Source organism: Drosophila virilis, chromosome 2 (genome assembly GCF_030788295.1).
Source record: "Drosophila virilis strain 15010-1051.87 chromosome 2, Dvir_AGI_RSII-ME, whole genome shotgun sequence".
In the NCBI taxonomy this organism is placed as follows: domain Eukaryota; kingdom Metazoa; phylum Arthropoda; class Insecta; order Diptera; family Drosophilidae; genus Drosophila; species Drosophila virilis.
Genome location: NC_091544.1, coordinates 26582160 through 26603754, shown reverse-complemented (window position 1 = coordinate 26603754; position 21595 = coordinate 26582160). Strand labels below are relative to the sequence as shown.

General features: G+C 39.5%; 1 protein-coding gene across 4 annotated transcripts; it reads left to right on the top strand.

The window, feature by feature from the left end:
- The first annotated feature begins 1288 nt into the window (after positions 1 to 1288).
- On the top strand, positions 1289 to 14636 carry side-IV (sidestep IV). Of its 4 annotated transcripts, none has more exons than XM_070207014.1 (17): positions 1289 to 1345; positions 2813 to 2990; positions 7204 to 7742; positions 7817 to 8136; positions 8212 to 8415; positions 8480 to 8631; positions 9654 to 9798; positions 9939 to 10069; positions 10144 to 10303; positions 10845 to 11014; positions 11197 to 11320; positions 11394 to 11554; positions 11765 to 11906; positions 11979 to 12102; positions 12166 to 12551; positions 12625 to 12854; positions 12926 to 14636. In XM_070207014.1, the coding sequence occupies exons 3-17, from the start codon at positions 7345 to 7347 to the stop codon at positions 13157 to 13159; spliced, it is 3081 nt and encodes a 1026-aa protein (XP_070063115.1). In that variant the 5' UTR covers positions 1289 to 1345; positions 2813 to 2990; positions 7204 to 7344; the 3' UTR covers positions 13160 to 14636. The 4 variants fall into 4 exon arrangements, with proteins under 4 accessions (XP_070063115.1, XP_070063114.1, XP_015025896.1 ...); XM_070207013.1 differs by having other exon boundaries at positions 1295 to 1369; XM_015170410.3 differs by having other exon boundaries at positions 1295 to 1521.
- Positions 14637 to 21595: the final 6959 nt, after the last annotated feature.

Here is a 21595-nt window from a genome sequence, read left to right as displayed (position 1 = left end):
TTCAGTATTTAATTAGCACCAACTCCAAAACCAATTAAAAACTTGTCGAATATGCTCGCCCATGGCATATAATCTTTTTATGTATGTTCGACTATAAAACGCTTCATAAATGGTTCAAAGCTGAAAAAAGTTTAAACCTGTTTCGGTTTATACTTAGTATAAATAAATTTTAAAAGTATTTAATTATGTATTTTTATAAAACTTACTTTAATAGAGGTTTCCTTTAGCTGCAGCCACAAGAGTTGCCATACAAATATTTTTTAATGAAATTTCCATTCACAATACAGAACAGCTAAAAGAATATACACACGAAAGAAGACTTTTTATTAATAAATATTAATGTAAATATTTCAATAATTTTGCACAGGACTTCCCATTAAAGACTCTTTCGAACTCTAACAGCCCCATGTTAGGCATAGAGACCGTTATCAACCATTTACGATATTCAATAATGTTAACATACAACTCGAATATCGCCAAGTTTCACGCTTCAGCTCTCTTTAGCTGTGCAGTGGCTAATGTTAGGCGCTCTTTTTCGAGCTTCGAAAAATCAAAGCAGTGGCTGAAGCATGCCCATTTAACAGAAGAGCTCGCTCTGATAGCATGTTATGCTATTAGCTTAATTTTTCCTATTACTGTTATTGAATTAGATGCCGCTTTACGATCGAGCGCAGACTTATCAATAAGATACACAAGAATCTGTGAGATGCACATACGTGTGGGTAATGTATTGTTTAAAAAGGTAAAATGGCTTGCTGAAGGGCTAGTATCTAATAGGAAAGTTGTTCATGCTCAGAGTAATTTCAAAACTTTGTACTGTTTTAGAAAAACTCTTTGATAAATTCATGCACGCTACAAATAAAATCAAATGCAATTCAAGTTTATATTCACAATAAATATAAAAAAATGTTATATACTTATATTTACTGTACATCCCAGAGCTAGTATCTGTTAGCAAAGTAAATATCAATTTGTATAAGGTCATATACAAATTTACTTGTATGCCAAAAAGCAATTTAAAAAGTTTGATACATTTTTTCATAATTTCTTTGATAAATGCATGCACGCCACAAATAAAATCAAAGGCACGTCCAAGTAGCTCGAAAATGCTGAGCTCTTTGGCTGTCGTCTCGGCTGCTTGGGCTGCTGTTGTACACAGTTCGATTTTCTCTTTAGAGCGCGAACTCGAATTTCGAAAAATCAAAGCAGAGTCGCAGCGACGCGACGACAGCACGAGACCAGCGCAGCGACGAGTGCGACGACTGTGAAGTCGTGTATCCAGTTGATACGCGAAGCTATAACGGTACACATGTTGCACACGGACTCTGCGCTCGTACGCTGAAATGTAGCCCAATACGTTCGCTTTAGGGTATCCGTTTAAAGCGCAGACCAAGCACACACACACACCCACACACACACACACCCACACGTTCGTACACTCACACACAGGCAAACTCAAACGCACGCACTAATGTTAAATTTTATTGCATCTGTGTCTGTGTGTGTGTAAAGACTGTTAAGGTATTTGTGATACTTTAGTGACTTCGTCTTGTCCAAGTGCTTAACCAAAAACCCCCCCAAAAAAAAAAAAAATGTTATGAGTGCAATTGATTTAACATAGTCCAGCATATAAGTTGTATTGACCCCGACACTAGTGCTCGGGCAATTCCAATTTCAATTTCAGTTACAGTGCTCCGCGGTACACAATACAAATTGCATTACCTGATGGCACACAACAAGGATTACCAAAATTTAAATATATTAATGAAAACGAAACAAAACAGTGACTAAAATAGCAGCAGCAGCAGCAACAACAACAACAACAACAAGAATAACATTATTCCGGGTTCGTGCGCCGCGTGCCGGGTTCTGACTTTGAAAAACGCTCCACTTCACATAGCTCGACTCGCCTCGTCTCACCTCGTCTCGTCTCGTCTCACCTCGCCGCGACTCGACTCGACTCGACTCGAGGCCGGCTTTTGCTCCTGTTGGCTCTTTGCGGGGCTAGTTGGCGCTGTTGCCGCCGTGCTGCGACTTCGTCGATAATTGGAATTTACGACTGTGGCATAAAAAGAGGCGAATACAGACACAAGGATAAGCCCAAGCACGGCCCGTGAACGTGATCCTAGCCGTTCCTTTGCCTCGTTTCACGTTGCTCGTCAACGTTTTTCTCGCCCTTCTGTTTCTCCTGCTACACAAACCTACGGTACCCGTTCCCGTTCCCGTTCCCGTTCCCCTGTCGCTGCGGCAATTGTTTGGTGACGCTGTAACTGTAACGGTAACGTGAACAGTGACTGGTTGGCGTTGGCGGTTTGTCGACTACCATCACCCCGCCTAATCCATCCCCACCCCCGTTCGATAGTAGTGCCGTGTAAATATTTTTTTGTTGTACATTGTCGTTGTTGTCGCCGTTTTTTTTTTTTTGCAGTTGTTCCGGCTGTTTGCTGCCGGGCTGTGCAGTTCAATTGGCCTGTCAGAGCCAGGCACGCTGATTTGTTATGGTAATAGTTGTCAAAACGAGAGAGATTCGAGAGATCTTTAGTGGCACTTGATTACACTTGGCAGTGCTGCCAACAATAACAGCAACAACAGCAGCAACAGCAACAACAGCAGCAACAGCAACAACAACGGAGACAACAATATGAGAAATGTATTTGTATTGTGCTCCTGCGTGGGTCGAGTGCTAAATGATATGGCCAAAAGCGTGAACCTAATTCGTGGCCAATTAAGTGCGTGCGCGTCTTATTAAAGCAGACACATGCATATACCCTAACTAAATCTACTTAAATATATAATTTTATTTCAAACACAGACGGCGTGTCGCGCATTGATCTAAACTTTAAACAAAAATAGAAACAATAATAAAACAGTCGAAACATTAAGCCCAGCTAAAATACACTAAGAAACAGAAAAAGAAAAAAAAACGATATAAAAGCAACAACATGGAATATTGAATGAACATATTTCGAGTATGCACATATATTAAACTGGTGAGTTATCAGGCAGCTAATACAATTCCTTAAAATTTATGCTCATATCTGCATAATCGCAAATTAAGCTACATAATTAATAAGCCAAAAAGGCCCTTGCCTTGCTGTCAGTTGTTGATAGAGCACCTTAATATGCCCATCAACTGGCTGCCATAAAAAACCTTTACAAAGCTAAGGCAAGAATACACACACACATGAACACGAACACTATATACTAAGTATATACCTGTATGTACCTGTATACCTGCTTACTATGTATCTGTATCTGTATCTGTATTTGTACGTGCCACTGCGTACCGTAAAGTATCAATGTCTGTAATCTTAATTAGCAACACCAGAGCGTTCGAGCCACAGCCGCAGCGCCACTCGGCACTCGGCCCAAACATCTTTTAGCATTTTAAAGCGTTGTGTACAATTTTTGTCGTTTTTTTTTTTTTGTTAAATCAAAAGGCAAAAATGTAAAGAAAAAAACTTGTGAAGAAAAATAGGGAAACCGGTTTGCATCATATTTTGTATTGGAGCTGAAGGTGTTTTTGTTGAAAATGGCCAGCAAATAAACAACGCGCGATTTGAACAAACCGCACTCAAAGCGGCCGACACGCCTGCCTTTATAACCGGCTGCCCATCAAGCAGTTAACAAACTTAACCGCTCATATATTAAATATGTAAAATATATATGCATCAGGTAACTGAGCAAACACAGGCGCTCCCCAAGGAGCCTGCCGTATGACAAGCTGCACTTGTTAGCATACCCTGGCGCAGGGTATTATGAGTGTGTCACGCATTGTGCGACGCCAAAAAGTATATATTCATAGATATATACATAAATAGTCAGTCTCAACAGGTGCCCTGTCTGAGTTCACCTGTCCATTTCTTTCTTGGCAAAGAAAGCGCTCAACTTTCAGTGAAACTTGCTGCAACATGGCAAAGTCTTCTCATGTTGCCACAATTCTTGGAATTAGGCAAACTTAAAGGCTGCCTTTTGAACGATTCTGCAAAAGTTGAATACTTCTTTGAGGCACTTTTTTCTCTTCAACTTATTTCATTTAATGCCTGTCAATACATCAAAAAGGGATTTCTCAATAGCAAAAAGCAGTTCAATCTAGAGCTACTAACTCTGCCAAAGGGTATTCAAACTTCGGCAACACAAAGAGACTTCCAATTCTTGTTGTTGCCGCTGTTGTTCTTGTTGAAGCGTATGTTGGCACCTTTGGCTGCGTTTAATATGCAAATATCTTTTGATCTGCTCTCATGCTGAAAGACAAATTCGCACCTGGGATGCGAGATGTGGCAATGGAGAAACGCCCCCCCCCCCCCCCCCATTACAACCCTCCCCCAGCCAGACCCCCCCCCCTGACAGACACACATGTGCCGAGCACTTAAAATGAATTTTTATGGCGGAAAGCGTTTTAATTGCCGCCATTAGAAAACGCTTAGCACTATTTAAGATGCCCGTTTTGCAGCAGCGAAATATTTAATTGTAAATGCGTGTAAGTTGAGTGTTTTTCAATTTACATAAATTCCCTTTAATTTAGGCATTGCCCAACGCGCGAATATCAAAGTTCAGATGTGATTAATTTGTAGCTCATTTGTCTGATTGTGCAAAAAGCAAATGGTTAATGAATTAAATTGGGAAATTGCCATTTAAATTGTTGAAAACCACATTAAAATAATTTACGAAATTTGTTAAGGCAAAAAATTAATAAATCAGCGCATCTATTGTTCATTATTATTATTATTATCATTATTATTTATTTGGTTTTTTACTTTTTGTGGCCACAGAAAAACAGATAAAACCTAATGAATTTTCAATGAGCAAGAATTCAAGTTCATTGATGTATGTTTCGCATTAGCCACAACCGGTTCAGTACAAATCGTTGGCATTTAAAACAAATAATCGAGCTGAAAGGCTAATAGGCTGAAAAGCTGGCCCATAGGCCCATTGTCGGAGTTGGCGGCAACAAAAACAATCTGAAATCATATTCATAGGCAAATTGTGAATGCCATACATATTTACGAGCAGCATTATTTTGTTTTTTTTTTTTTTTTCTGTTTCCTCTTGTCTAGAATATCGTAATAATTAATTAAGTTATAATATTAAATGTCCATAAAGGGGCATTATGGCCATAACTTTGAGTGCTTGTGGATATATGATCATGAGCCATGCTTGATTGGCCGCGACATCTTTAAAAGTTTGTGAAAACCCATAACTCTTCTCACCGTTATCAGCCAAGAGATCTAATACCTATATAAGGCAGTCGAGAGCGAAAGAGACACATGGCTATATAGCCCAATCCAGAGTAGTCTTTGATTTTGCTTTTTGGCTAGTTTGTGTGTGTCACATTCCAAAGCCACAATTTATAGTAGAGATGAGCGAGAGTTGGCCAGAGGAATGGAAAGGTGCAGTTGGAGGAAGCTAACCAATCATGCTTACTTTCGTCATAGCCTCTGAGTAACAAAGTTATTTTGTGTGAGCTGTTGTCAGTGTTATTTTTTTTTTTTTTTTTTCTGTGTTTTCTTTGCTTTTTTGTCAATTCGGACCATGTGCCAAATAAATGACTCTACATTTTTAAAGATATTATGCTGACAGTCGAGCTTGAGCTGGAGCTGGTGCTTGAGCAAGAATTTCACCGAATATTTGTATATAAGTATATTGAACGATTGACCGCAATAACGTCATGAATTCATTTTCATGCCCATGAGCTCATCTATCAAAAACAAAGATTTCGAACAGAACTCATATGACAATTGCCGTTGTGCTCTGGCAAGCAATACTCACAATTGTTGTTGACTGTTCAATTTGAGAATTGTTGCGCCCGAAAGGATTGGCAAGCCACAGAATGCAAATTATCAACAATCGTATTAAGGATAACATTTTGACCAGTCGCAAAACAAATTTGTTGATTGCTAAAAACAGCTTTGCACTTGATTTCATTTTTGGTATAGCTTCAAGATTGTCCATCATTCACACTCAGCTGTCATAGAAATTTCCCTGTATTGTACGGAAACTTATGTCTTACACATATATAAAACTGTTCGTGCCGACAACTCGAACCCTAAGAGCTAGATAGCTGAAATTTTTCTGGGTAATTCCACCCACAAGTGTGTAAAAATCGTGGAAAAATGGCTGCATGAAACTTTGCTTGTTTACAATCGGTTCACACTCAAACTTATTCCTAGGGGATCCTTGTTCAGCTCCATCTGAAAGTTATTTCACACTTTTCGCAAGTTTCACTCCCACTTGGTGGAAATGAGTATTAAATATTTGAATGTGTTAATTGCCAAGAATCTGTATGCAAATTAATTTGGAAAGTGTTGTACACTTTTTGCAATATTCCGAAAATCTCTATGAGAATTCTTCTGAGACGTCTTTTTAAACTTTATGCAAAGAGATTGAGTTTAATAAATCTTTGTTCAAATCTTTGTTGAAAGTTTATTCACACTTTTCCGAATTTTTACCCCTTCTTGATGGGAATAAAGTTTACAGATTTAATTTTTTAAATTACATATATATCCAAGATCTTTAAGAAACTTTGTTCAAGACGCGTTTCACACTTTTCACAAAATCCACATATCCTGCGTGAAAAGTATGAACTAATGTTAATTTTCAACTACAGGAGACTGAATGGGCGGCAAGTTTTAGATGATGCCAACTTTTAGTTCTTTATTCGATGCACTTGGAACTGTTTTATATATAATATATGTTTGTATCTATATACGATATAGCTTAGAAACTGCAGTTCAAGATAGTTCAGGTAGCTTTAGGTTGCCCATTGCGATATTTTGAATGTGTTGTTGTGGATACAACCACAACAACTTCTTGCTCATAAAGATCATTGTAATTTACAATCAGCTTTGGATAAAACTATATAATAGACTAAACTCCATAAACAGTTTCTCGTCGAGCAGCAAATGTGATTTTTATCGTATAACCAATTTTTGTTTTCCGAGAATTTAAAAACAATTCAGCTAATCCACATATAAGAGGGCTTATATTTCTGGCTTACGATTTGCACTGAGCTTGAAAAACCTTTTGCTAAAAGTATTTACACTTGAAGATAGTTTTGCTCCGGTATTTCTGTCAATAATATAATTAATTTTTCCTTTGAAATGCAAATAGTTTAAAGCATTTCATTAAGTGTTGCCACAAACACATTTCATTTATATATATGTATATATATTGGCTTTGAATGCATTTACGCTTTACACACAGCCAGAGAAGCAACCCCCTCGTAACCGAGCCCAAGATGGCCAGCAACTTGACACGGGCACTTAATCTCCACTTGACGGCTTAAAGGAGTACGAGAGAAATATATATAAATGAATTAATAGGCAAAGGAAAGCACGCAGAGAAATGCATTCTGAGCTCAACAACGATTACAATTGCAATTGCCAACAGGAGCAGCAGCAGGAGACGGAGCCGGAGCCGGAGCCGGTACAGGAGGCGGATCAGCAACAGATCCAACAGAACGTCAGCTGTCAACGATACCCGCTGCGTAAGAATGAGAAGATGGCATCGGTGCATTTAGTTGCCCTGCTGCTGATAGCCAGTTGTTGGAGTCAGGCGACGTGCTCCTATCTGGAGCCGGACGAGCTCATACACGAGCTGGACAGACCGGTGCCGTTGACATCGGTGCAGGGTGTCCTGGGCAGGCAGGCAATGCTGCCGTGTGATATAACGCCGCTGGAACGCGACGATGCCGTCTATATGGTGCTCTGGTTTCGCGAGGGCGATGGCGAGCCCATCTACAAGTGAGTCGTGCGGAGTTTTTACTTACCAACTTGGCCCATTTGCAGCGGCATGTGTCCAAACTCTATATTTGCAGCTTTGATGTGCGCGGTCGTCAATTCGGGCAGGCGCGTCTTTGGTCCTCGCCGCTGGCCTTTGGAACGCGGGCCCACTTTAGCAGCACCTCGCATCCAGCGCAGCTGAAAATCGACAATGTGCGGATTGAGGATGAGGGTGCCTATCGGTGCCGTGTAGACTTTCGTAACTCGCCCACCCGCAATCTGAAGATAAACTTGACTGTTATTGTGCCACCGGATAGACCCATTATCTATGAGCCCAACAGGCATGACAAGACCAGCAATGTGGAGTCCTTCAACGAGGGCAACGATATTGTGCTGGCCTGCGAGGTATCCGGCGGTAAGGGTCAACTTTCTCCCTCTCCTCCAACGCCCGGCAGCCGTGCATCTAATTGATATATTAAATGGCTTACAGGTCGGCCGCGCCCCAATGTTACCTGGTACCTGGATAACACGGTCATCGATGAATCATTTGATCAGCGCGCCGATGGCAAAACCATTAACCACTTATCCTATCCCAATATTGGGCGGCAGCATCTGAATGCGCGGCTTGTGTGCGTAGCCAGCAATACGAACCTGACGCCGCCAAACAACAAGGTCGTCATATTGGATGTCAACTGTGGGTCTAACAGCTGGCTCATTGTCTGGCCTAGATGCTCATCCATTGCTTTTATTGTCCACAGTGAAACCTGTTGCCGTGCATATCCTGACCAAGGATCGCTTCGTCTCCGCGGATCGCACCTATGATATTGAGTGCAAGAGTTCCGGCTCCAAGCCGCCGGCTTTAATCACCTGGTGGAAGGGCAACAAGCAGCTAAAGAAACTCACCAAGAACGTAAGTATTTCAACCAGCCCGCCCTTCAAAATAAATAAACGCTTCCCATTTAATATGAACAACTACACGCGCTCATTAATATTAAGAAAACACAATAATTAATATAATGGTGCACTTACACACACATGTGTGTGTGTGTGTGTGTGTGCATTGGTTAGTTTAGATCAATAAGTAATTAGCCTATTTACAAGAAGAAGAAACAAAATTGATTCAAATTAGAACAAATTATTAACATTCTATGGGTTTACTCTAGAAGTTACAGAAAGCTTTGTATTTTGTTTATATTTTAATTTCCTTTTTTATGTTTCATATATGCATGTGTGTGTAAATATGATTAAACAATGATAATAACCCCTTTTCAGCAAACTGTTATTAATTCTAATTAGATCGAATTATCAACATCTTACGAGCATACTCTAGAAGTTACACGGTTTTTATTTTATGTTTATAAATACAATTTTATATTATAAGCATTATTTTTTTTTTAACATATATTAAAACTTTCCATCACAAATTAGGTGTGCTTTCTATCGAAAAGCTGCTAAGGGCAAGAGCAAGGGTATTTAAACTTCGGCACTTCGAAATCAGCTTTGCTTTACAGTTAAGCTTATTAAAAAGAGAACAAGAACTCGATTGATTTAAAGTTAGGGTCAATAAATAATGAATAGTACGAGCTGCGCTCCTTAATAATTTAAGAAAACAAAACTTTACCTTGGCGCAACGGAATAAATAATGAACTGCGAGTAAAGTTTTAGTTTTGTGATGTTGCTAAATTTGGATAATTTGTTTCGTTAGTAAATATGTAAGCTCATTACGTATTGATCGGCCCTCGGGGCGTTAAGTGTACTTATAATTGCAGTTATTTTCATTTAGAGCTAGGTTCATGCTTTCGCTTTCAGTTTCAGTTTTTGTGTCTGTGCCTGTGCCTGTTTCTGTTTGTTTCACTTGAGCTTCTGCTCTCGCCTCAGCTTTCTTTTTCATTATTCATTTCGTAATGGACTCTGTTTGCGCTTCTTTTTTAGTTTAATGAGCCAGACAATCAATCCCTAAGCATACTGACGTTCACGCCCACCCGGGAGGACGATGGCAAATATTTAACATGTCGGGCAGAAAATCAATTCATCGATGGCAGCTCCATCGAGGACAAATGGCGCCTCATTGTGCACTGTAAGTGGCTGGTTAGGTATTTAAGGACGAAGCTGCCTGTTGGCTATGTGGACGGTGTGGGCCACCTGCAGCGATTTCTAATTACTCAGATATCCTGGCTGTGATAGAAGACAATGAGAAATTCTGTTTGCATTTTGCAGACCAGCCCACAACGCTGCTGAAGATGGGCTCCTCGCTGAATCCGGACGATATTAAGGAGGGCGATGATGCCTACTTCGAGTGCATAGTGCAGTCGAATCCGAAGCCCTACAAGATGTCCTGGTTTCACAATGTAAGCTATAATTATAATGTTTGGCAATGATAAAGCTTAACTCACGCAACCATCACCACATCACCTTTGCACAGGGCAAGGAGCTGCAGCACAACATCTCTGTGGGCATCATCCTGTCGGATCAATCCCTGGTGCTGCAAAGCGTCTCGCGCGCCTCCGCCGGTGACTACACCTGTCTGGCTGTCAATTCGGAGGGCAAAGGCCTCAGTAATCCGGTCACATTGCGCATACGCTGTAAGTAAATGCCCGGACAATCTGTGAACTGGGAACTGTGAACCGAGTTGGGCGCGCCACCGCAATTTGGCATTGGCCAACGTCTCTATGTAATTTACAATTTAATCCTTGAGCTTGAATGTCTTTTAATGCATTTACGTAAGGGGGTTTTCATTGCCGGCTTGGCCGCAGTCCAAATGCCGTCGCAGCCAAACTTAAGTGGGCGTGGGCGAGGGCGTGGGCGTAGCCGAGTATAAGCTTCATGCCCCATTCCCCATGCCCCGAACCAGCTCCCAAACACCACGTTAATGACCAAGATTATGGCGCAATGAATGCATGGCCTGCCTTGGCACCAGCCATGGCTCTGTCCCTGGCTCTGTTTCTGGCTCTAACGCGAATGGGCTCATGTATCCCAAATGAGAGCGACCAACAATTGCATTCCACAATTAATTCATAGAAGTTTTAAAGACCGCAGCCCATATTTGTGCGGTTTATTTAAGCCACTTTCGGCTGGGCATTAAATATTTCAATAAAATGCTTTAATTATTTATTTCACCCATAGACGCGCCCATCTGTGCCATCGACCACGAGGAGCTGTTGGGCGCCCTCAAACACGAGACGTTGGCATTAAAGTGCGAAGTGGACGCCTCCCCGCCAGCCGACTCCTTCCACTGGACCTTCAATTCATCCGGGGAGCAAACGGAGCTGCCCGCCCGCCTGCACTCTAGTGAGGTAAGCACCCATTCCCATTCACGCCTCCCCCTCTAATTGTAAGATGTTTAAAATGATTGAGATGCTTAAGAGCTTAAGAGCCAAAGCATTTCAAGTTACGGATTTTAGTTAATTTGATCATCTTGGCACACAAGTGCTGGACTGTTAGGTCAACCAAATACTATAGCAAATTGTCCTTGCAGACGGGCATGTCACGCTTGAATTACACGCCCAGCTCGGACCTGGACTACGGCACCATTTCCTGTTGGGGCAAGAATTCCATTGGTCTGCAAAAGAGTCCCTGTGTCTTTCAAATTGTCGCAGCGGGTAGGTATCCCGGCCATTATCGAAAACTATATACGTTATATCTATAATGCGTTGTGATCTCATCTATCTTCAGGTCGTCCGTTTCCACTGCAAAACTGTACGGTGAGCAATCAGTCGGTGGACTCGCTGCAGGTGGACTGTGTCGAGGGATTCGATGGTGGCTTGCCACAGAGTTTTATGCTCGAATTGGTCGAGTTGCAGTCGCTGCGCCTGGCCAGAAATATAACAATAAACGTAAGTATATTAAATGTTAAGTATATATTGAATATAGTTACTGCGTTATTGTGAACAAAATTAATAAAATAATTTATTTCCACATTAATTTAAATAATATTCAAATAAATTCTTTTCATTGATTAATGCTCAATAATTGTATACTTTACTCGCCATACAAACATAATATCTATATTTTATTGTGCCTTATTTACATATGCTGAAATGTAGCACACACCTGTGACATTTGTGATTGAGAACCTGGATCCGGCAGCCACCTATCGCATGATCATATTTGCTGTAAATGTCAAGGGTCGCTCGGAGCCGACCATTATAGACGACATCAACTTTAAGGGCGTGGCAAAACTAACCGGTCAGTTGAAAACTTGAAACTAACGTATGTCTTGAAACTGAACCGCATAATCATGATTTGTTCTATTTACAGGCAACTCCACGGGGCTGAGTGTGCCGCTGTCGCCATTCCTGGCTGGCCTGACGCTCATCTGTGGCCTGCTGTTTGCCATATCCTGCATCATACTGGCCGCCATATATAGAAGGTTCTCAAATCGGTATGTTTAATGGCACGGCTTAATGGGCAACCGGTTTGCCTAATGCACGAATTTGAATTGCAGCCGTAACGATGATAATCTGAAGGCCGTAAAGCACACACAATTGGCGATACCGACTGACTGCCAGCTGGACCCGCTGCATCCCAACCCCCACACAAATGGGCATGGCCAGGCGCAAGGACAGGCACAGCACGACCAGTCCAATCACCAGTCGCACCACAGTCTCCTTCCAATTAATTGTGATAATCGGAATGCGGTCGAACGTGGCACACTGAGCGAGGTAAGCATAGACAGTGGCACGAGAACATCGCCCAGTGGCCAGGGCTTGGCCATCGCCATGGGCGGCGATACGCTGCGCTCGACGGCGCGCACACGAACTAATGCACAAGTGCTCAGCGATCAGGCTGAGATAGATGACACCGATCCAGATGTTATACCCAATCAGTATGGTACGTGTTCCAATAGGAATTCCCCATGTCCTTGCAACCCAACTGTTTCTCCATTATTGTTATTTTTCCACAGAGAAACGCCCACTGAAAGCTTTGGGCGCATCACCAGGCTTTGCCAGTCCCGCGACGCGGCTTACGCATCGCGATTATTGTGGTGGGCGGGACGCGGAGCTGCGCAAGAGCAATGCGGATAGCGTGGGTGTGGGTGCTGGTCTGGTAGGCACGGATGCCAACACCATTGGCCTGTTGAGCAATTCAGGCAACGAGGTGCTGCACTATACGTTCCGGCCAAGTAAACAAATTGTAAGTAACTGACATCGATAGGAGCCGAAACTCATATACAAATATACTGCCTTTATGGCTTCCGCCCACAGAGCTATGCTACTCTCAATAAGAAGGGCATAACCACGTGTAGCCCGCCGCTGGGTGCGCTGACATATAATATAAGCACATCGACGCCCTCATCATCATATCATCTAACACCGCAGCCAATGGAGGTCAGTCTGCTCAGTCCGAATAATGCATCGGTGACCTCGTCATTAAGTGAATATCGTTTTCGGCCCGAAGTAGTTACCACTTCGAATCGCATACAGGAAAGTTGTATATAAGCTTCATACATGCATTAAAGCTACATATCTGCATACAATAATTATACGTATATATCTACTTTATACATATATATAAAGATCAATGTAGTTGAGTGTGAGTGTAAAAACAAATGCAATTGTATTAATACATAAATATCGTAATACCCTAGCAGCTGGACATATACACCTATATACATATATAGATATTTATTCGCATGGTTTGAGGCAAGACTTCTTTAACTTTAAGCATTTCTGTGTAATTGTTGCATTATTAATTTAGGTAACAATGCCAAATGTGTAATTGCAATCGACTCGTTTTGTAAATACTTAACTCGTTGTCATTTGTTGTAATTAAGACCTAATACTCTAAACGTTAACGTTGAACGAATACCTAATGATGCAGCATACATACATGTTAATTTATCATATTCTTTTCTCGATGCAATCCATACATATTTACATATACATACTTACATATCCCGGACAAACCCAGACACTGCAAATCATATCTAACGTTTTTGCTTGAATCAGAATAATGCTTATCCCCGAGACGTGGTTAATGTAAGCTCTGCCTAAAAAACAAAAACAAAAAATAAAACAAAAAGCATATCAATGAAAAAACTCCCTTTCAGAAAAGAAACAATTCCAATTAATTTATGCCCTGCTATCAAATTTATCTAAACAGGAGCTGCACTCTGCCAGTCCCAACAGAATTCTGCGGGAGTCACATCTCTGAGAAATCATACATATATATTGATTGATATATATCCGTGTATATAAGTATGTCCAATCCTCAAATTATATGAAAGTATTATTTTCGCCCTATTTAACTACTTCTTATGTGTGTGTTTATTTATAACTAGGCATATCTAACTAATAAGGCTTGTATATATAAACATTTAGTTTAGTCTTAAGTTAGTTTGTGTAACGAATGGTAAAAAGTCTTCGTATAGCATAAATGTTTTCCCGGAATTTATTTGTGTAATGCCTAAAACGCAATGAAATGTTAAATTATTTGTAAATAAATGAAATTCTATTATAATATATTGTTTTCGATGCTGTTGCATGAATAGTTTTAACTACGGATAGGCGACCCAAAACTAGAAAAGAAAACCAGAATAAAATGTTAAGCACTTAAGATATGAATATATATATATATATATATGTATATATATACTTAGAACAATTAAAGGCTAACTGTGTCCTCAACTTAATTTGCATTGCGTAATAAATTAATTTATTAATGAATTGACATAAACAGACTTCCTAAATAAACATACATATATATATATATATATCTATATATATATATATATGCATGCATAGTCTTCGTATTCGAAGAACACACTCTTGGCGACACAGTATAGATAATTAGTACATATGTATGTGTGTGTGCGTGTTTTAGACAATTTCTGCCCCAGAAATATGTTAATTTTAAGCTGAAAGCAAAAAATAAAATGAAACTGCAAAGATTAGTATAAATTGTCAACAAAAAATAGTATTTATAACTATTCAAAAAAAAAAAAAAAAAATAAATAAATACTATTAATTCAATTAAAAGTAATAAAATGATAAAAGGAAAATAAATTAAAATAAATAAAGTACATTTCTAATTGTTGCTGGTGGAAAACTAGTCGCTTTAATAAGCACTTGGGCAGCAGGAGGCATTGCGGACACAAACCTAACTCCTGCGGCACTAGTACTTAGGAAAGCAATATGTCCTGGTCACAAACTAAAACTATGTTCTATGTAGTACTATAAATACCAAATATGAGTCACAACGGATCCTAGCATCAATAGAGAGCGAGCCTTAATCCTTGCGCATGGAATTTGTGCCTGAATTTGTAGCGATCCTTTAGCTTCAAGGGTCTTTAGGTCTTTAATGTTGATCTTACATTTGGAGCGAGTTTTAATCCTTTTAAAATAAAAGTGAGTTCTTCAACTTAAATCCTTTTGAAATCAGAACGAGTTCTTCAGCTTCAATCTTCCTGCATGTGAAGGTATTATTCAGTTTAAACCCTTCTAATATAAGAGCGAGTTCTTGAGATAAATCCTTCGGAAACAAGCCTGCATCTTTCCGCTCTTGTAGCGCGTTCTTCGTCAGTGAAATTAGGTTTTTTCACTTTAATCTGCCGCTAATGAGAATACATTATCTAGCTTTAATTCGCCATCATTGCAAGTCAGTTCTTCAGCTTTAATTTGCCGCACTGAGAGCAAGTTCTTCAGCGCGAATCCATCTGAAAGAGAAAGAGCTCTGCAAACGATATTAAAATGATGAGTTACATATGCATATGTATATATATGGTAGATATTTACATACCACATGGCATCACACATCAAATATTTGTGCACCCCTCCCCCCCAACCACGCCGCCGCCCTCACACACTACAATCCCTCTGAAATGACAGCTTGAGTAAGTGCGGCATATGCCATCGGCATTGTAATGTATTCTGAACTATGCACTTTATAATTTATATGGTTTAATGCTATTAATATATATACATATATATTTATATACTTAACCTTCTGTTCAGCCCGCGTCTGAAATGCACTTAGATATATCAAGTCTTGTTTGCCACCCCCGAAAAAAATTAAATACAGAAACAGTTCTGGAATATTGCCTGCCTCTGCCTCTCCTCTCTCTCTCTCACTCTCTCACTCTCTCTCTCTCTCTCTCTCTCTCTCTCTCGCTCTCTCTCTTACTTTCTGTCTCTCTATCTCCTGCTCCCTACCCATCTCTCGGTGTCTGTGTATCATAACAAGTCATATATGGCATATTGCTATGGCTAGTAACCTCTTGCACATAATACATAAGTTTATTAAATTTAAATTGGCTTAATTGACCCTCATTCGTTTTCCGTTGCGCCGCTCGGTGCGCTTCAACGACAACAACAACAACAACAATAGCAAAAACAACGGAGGCAAAGTTGATTCTGGATCAGATCTGTCTCTGTTGTGTTTGGTTGTGCGTGTGTGCCTGTGTGTGTGTGTGTGTGTGTGTGTCGCTTGTTTGCCTTCATTGTGGAGCATTCAAAGTCAATTGAATTTAAACGAATAAAACTACACACAATGTGTAGCAGGAATCTTATTGTTGCTGTCGTTGCCGTTGTCGTTGTTGCCACCACTTGCCTCCACTTGATTGAGTTTTCTGTTGTATGCGTCAAGTAGCAAAGCTTGTCCAAAAATATGCAGCAAATTGCCGTTGCAAGATGCGACAAACAATGTAGCACAATGGCTACAGCAATATTAAACGACCAAACAGATAAATGCAAATTAATATGTGTATATATAACATTTGAAGTGAAAAACATGGATTAATACGTACAAGTATCAATTGATAGCACAATATATGACTAAGACGATTTCCTGTGCTGCTCCGCCTGCAATATTGATATGTCAAATGAGTAAGGCAAGGCTTTCGGTCGCTGAGATACCCTGTAACATTCCTTATGTCAAATGTTCCCGCATATATGATATATCTAGCCATTATTCAAATTTGATCGTTCATTCAATATAGTCGAAATATAAGGAAAAAGTAATAAAAACAAAGTTCAATATATCTAGATTTCTTATTCTCCGAGCTTAGACGTGATTCAATATTTATTGATTTGGCAAATGAAAAAGTGGAATGCCCCAATATCTTTTCTCTGCTAAAAGCTGAATCGCATAGACTTTATACAGGGTATAAAGAGTGTTTGTCATACGAGAGCAACATAAACTTTTTTTTTTTTGAAAAATTACTTCATTAAAATTGATTCGTTAGTCTCTGGAAAAACTTTTCTACTTATAAATTTCTCTTTCAACTGAACTTTTAATTCTGAATATGCATCAAATTAATATCAACGACAAAACTTTTCTTTAATATTTTTCACAACCTGACAAGCTTTTGAGAAAAGTGCAACAAATTGATACAAGTAAAAGACATAGTAAAAAACATCTATAGATTTGAGCTCTTATTACTTATTGCTTTTCTACGACAAGCCTGCAGGAAAGTAGACCAAATCTGGTTAAACGATATTTAAATCTCTTCTTTTTGTATTTTTGCTGTTTTCGGAACTGTTCGGTTACAATATGTGAGAGTCTTTGGAATAGCACAATCCCGAGTGTTGAACAGAGCAACCACGCGTCTGAGAATCGTTGGCGCACAACTGCACGGGATCTGGGTACTGCGGCAGCTTACACAGTACCCCCCTTCCCCAAGTTTGTCGGCGACAACACGATTATGATTATCGCGCCTTTTGCGGGGTCTTAACCCCGCACGGAGAATTGACCAGTTGTCGTTGTAGGAGCAGCGGCTGCTCGTGCCTCTCTGTCGTTCTTCAATAAATAATACATATAAATTATATATATTTTGTTTCTTTTTTTGAATCGAATTGCTATGCATGGAATATGTTGATAGTTTCTGAAGCACAGTTTAATTTTAAATACTTTCTTAATGCAATATTTTGTATGCGCCGATCTAAGTTCGAGTTCGGGTTGGAGTCAACGTGCAACGCGCGACCGAGAACATTGTCGCTCGAGTGCGATTCTTCAACTGATTTGTGCAGCGATCGCTCGGACAGTCATTGGATTTTTGAAAATAACCATCAATTCAATACCGAGCCTCAGTCGTGCGTGTGTGTGTGTGTGAGAGAGTGTGTGTGTCCGACACGCCGCCCTCATATATACATACATATAGAAATGTATCTGATGATGTACGACATCAACTTCAATTCCGCAACACAAAAAGAACGAGCGACCGACCCGCCCGGCACAGCCGCAGTTGATTATTAACTAAGCCCGGCAAATGTCCCGCATTTATAGAAGTCGTCGCAAAGCAGCCCCCTTTTCATTAGAGATTATTTTATCTCAATGCGCTGCTTGTTACAGTTTATTTTTTCAATCTTAAATCGCCACCATTGCCGGCTTTTCACACAGCCAGCCAGCCAGCCAGAGAGACAGGCACACTCAGATTCAGATTTGGATTCAGATTCAAATACAGATTGCCTTGCGCACACGGTATACCATATTATAGAATAGGCTGGTCCCAAGTGCGAAATCCCCTATATATACACACACACACACATGAAATTGCTCCACACGTTTGGTCAATTGCCAACCAGCTGCTCGGCTGGGCTGGGCATTCTCTTGAATAATATGCACTCTGGCTAGGGGCATCATGAGGGTCAATCGGAAACACCCAAAAATGGGTATATGGGTATATCGAGTGAGCAGGGGTCACTTTAATAGAGAAAGAAAATCTTAATTAAAGAAAATTAATATAATTAGCTCTGAATTGGTGTATAGGAAAATTGATAAACTTAACAATTACAACTGTCTAAGAATTGCCAACTTTTGCGACTTCTTTGGTTGGAGATGTAAGAGATGCCCTTTAGAACAAAAACTTCTAATTATAGCCATAAGCTGCGTGGGTTGGTTGAAAGTACACAAAATTCGATAATGAACGAACTTAATTAAACAAACAACTTTTTGCCCTTAGCCAAGCAGACTCTTTAATTAAAGGAATATGCCAATTTCATTTCTCTTATCGAAAAGTTGCTTCGACAATAAATGAAAAGCTCGAGATTACAAGAAATACTCTCTTCTCTTTATATATATATATTTATTTTTTATTTATTTATATTATATTTAAACAATTATTATTGTTTAAACAACGACTGTTTTAAAAGGCCAATAGAAAGTGTGACCACATTTTCGTATATAAAATATGCTAATTTTTTCAAGCAAAATTAAAAAAGTTTAAATAAGTTTGTAAAGGTTTTTTTCAGTATATTTTGCCTGGGCTTATAAATTCATATATATCCTTGTGATATATCCTTTTGATCAAATAGTCCAGTTTTTATACTTAAAATCTATTCGACAATAATATCTCTAAATGTATTGTGAATTAAGTAAATATATATACATATATGCATATGCATATATATTTAATAATTGGCATTCATTTATAGTATATCTTGTATATCTAGTATCCACACGTACTAAACTTACGACTGACGTATTCATGTGTATTTTACTTAGTTGACTGAAGAATTTCAATTAATTCAATTGAAAGTTGGATGGGCAAATACGTAAGTAAGTGGCGGAGGGGTCAGATCGGGGACAGCACGACATTAATTTGGTCAGCTTTGCTCTCGCTCTAGTGTGAATCTGAATTTAAGATTCAGTATGTGCATTATACAAGATGTGGCTTCCTTATTACGGCGCATACATGATTTAATAGGCGAGTGTGCACAACCACACACACACACACACACACACACACTGAGACGAGTACATGCGGCACGTAAGCGATTGTAAAACTCAGGGCCGGGGCAAGTCAACTTAAATAGCTCTTATAGCTAAGCCCACCCACTCACACACACACACACACACGCACACAGAGTCCCACATAGATATAGGCATCTGCATCTACAAATACGAGTTTTAAACGTGGCGCTTTCACCGCAAACCTATAAAAGGGAACGACTTGGGCTAAACCCTTGCCGGGTAGTCGGGTAGCCGGGTAGCCGGGAGCATTAGCGGAAGGGCCAGACGTAGAACATAGAATCCACTCATTGGAGTACTACAACCACTTTTCGCATACATTGTTGTCGACGAGTCGCCGCCAAGAGAGAGGTGCAGATTACGCAGGTGTGGGGACGGACGATTAAGGTGAAATCCACAAATTTGGCGCAAATGAATTTTCTTTTTATGTTTTTTACACATCTTAAATTTTTTATTATTATGCCATCCTTTGTTGTACATTTTCGATCCTCATTCTATTACACTTAGGTTCGGTTACGGTAACCCTCCCTCCTCCCCCCCCCCTCTTCTCTCCCTAGCCACACCTCATCCCTGTCAAGGTCCGTGTTTCGCCTTTTGCCATATATGCGAATTGGAGAAATTTGCGTGCGTGTTTTGAATGAGAATTTGTTGCATATTCGCCTGTGCCTGGTTGGTTGCCCTTTTTTTTGGCCAAATGGAAAAAAATAGACGTGCTCACTAGGTGCCAGGAGCAGGGGCTGCCAGCTGTATAACGCACACTCTCTCTCTCTCTCCCCCTCTCCCACTCTCTCTCTCTCTCTCCCTCTCCCTCTCGGCTCTATCAGCAGTTATAGGTTGTAGTAAATATGTATGTACGTAACTTCATATGTATGTAAAATGAGAAGAAAATAGAAAAAAAAGAGGGCCAACAGCAAATTCCCCTGTTGCGTATGAATTTTTTGGCTTCTCCGCTGAAGTAGAAAACATTTTCGCTTTGGGTAAATGTGATTTATATTGATTGTAATCGTGGGAGTGGGCGACCACCTGACTACAATGCCAGTATCAGAGAGCATCAGACAAACGGCAATGGGTACGACAACGATGCCTCCGCTCCTAGTTATCCAAAAGCTCTACGTGAACTCAAAAACCAATTTGTACTTGATAGATTGAAAGCTACATGTGCATATACATATACATATAAACATATAGATATAGATATGGACACAGATATGGATACATGGACAACGATTATGTGAATGGAAGTTCTTATAACTATGTCAGGGTCTCTTGGCAAGCATTCAGATATTGTCAGCACTTAAGCGCTTAACAGTTATATTATATACATCAGTCTGATCTATTTGAATATACTTTAGATACAATATATTGCTAACAAGATAACAATATCACAATATGTCCTCTAATTCGTGAACCTGATTGTTTATATTGTACAGCCCAATTCCACATGAAACAATTCCATTTGTTACTAAAACATCTTTATTATTGTTTATTTTATATTCAAACAAATATATATTGAGGCCTTAAGCCGATTGACTACTTAATTAGATCAATTTACAATATTCTTGGCGCTTTTATTATTTATGAATTGGCATACATGATCTCTCTTTGACTGTAATGCGAATACAAATAAATATTGCAGAGCTAGGTTTTAAATTTGCGTTAAATTTTTGATGAGCCCAATTAGAAATTCAGGCCTAGAGCAGCTCGATTAAATACTAATTTGTGGCCTCGAGGCAATTACTTGACAGTACAAAGTACATTTATTTAAATTACATTTACCTTAAGTTAAATTTTTGTATTTCGTTTTTTTTTTTTATACACCTCAGCAGCCAGCACTTTATTTATCCTAAATTAAACTTATATATTAATCAAATAAATAAACCTTTTTGTTTTTTTTTTTTTAGCTAGTATATATATATATTTTGTGGACATCTTATTTGTATCTGCAATCTGTCTTGTAATAACTAAGGCTAAGAATTTAACTTAACTCAGGTGCAGAAACTTAATATGCATTTATTGATACTTTCCTCAATAAGTTTAACATATTCAGCTTTAAAGCATTAGTTTAATTACTATTGAACTATTTTTTAAGCTAAGCAGCTTTCGATTAAAGTTGTTCATAACTTTGTAGTCGAGTGTGCTTGACTACCAAATACCCTGTGCGCCTCAGTCAATATAATATTTTGGGTTTT

Coding starts and splice junctions, on each gene's coding strand:
- side-IV (XM_070207014.1), top strand. CDS start 7,345: ATGCATTCTGAGCTCAACAACGATTACAATTGCAATTGCCAACAGGAG. Junction 8,137..8,211: donor GGCCTGCGAGGTATCCGGCG/GTAAGGGTCAAC, acceptor AATGGCTTACAG/GTCGGCCGCGCCCCAATGTT. Junction 8,416..8,479: donor CGTCATATTGGATGTCAACT/GTGGGTCTAACA, acceptor TATTGTCCACAG/TGAAACCTGTTGCCGTGCAT.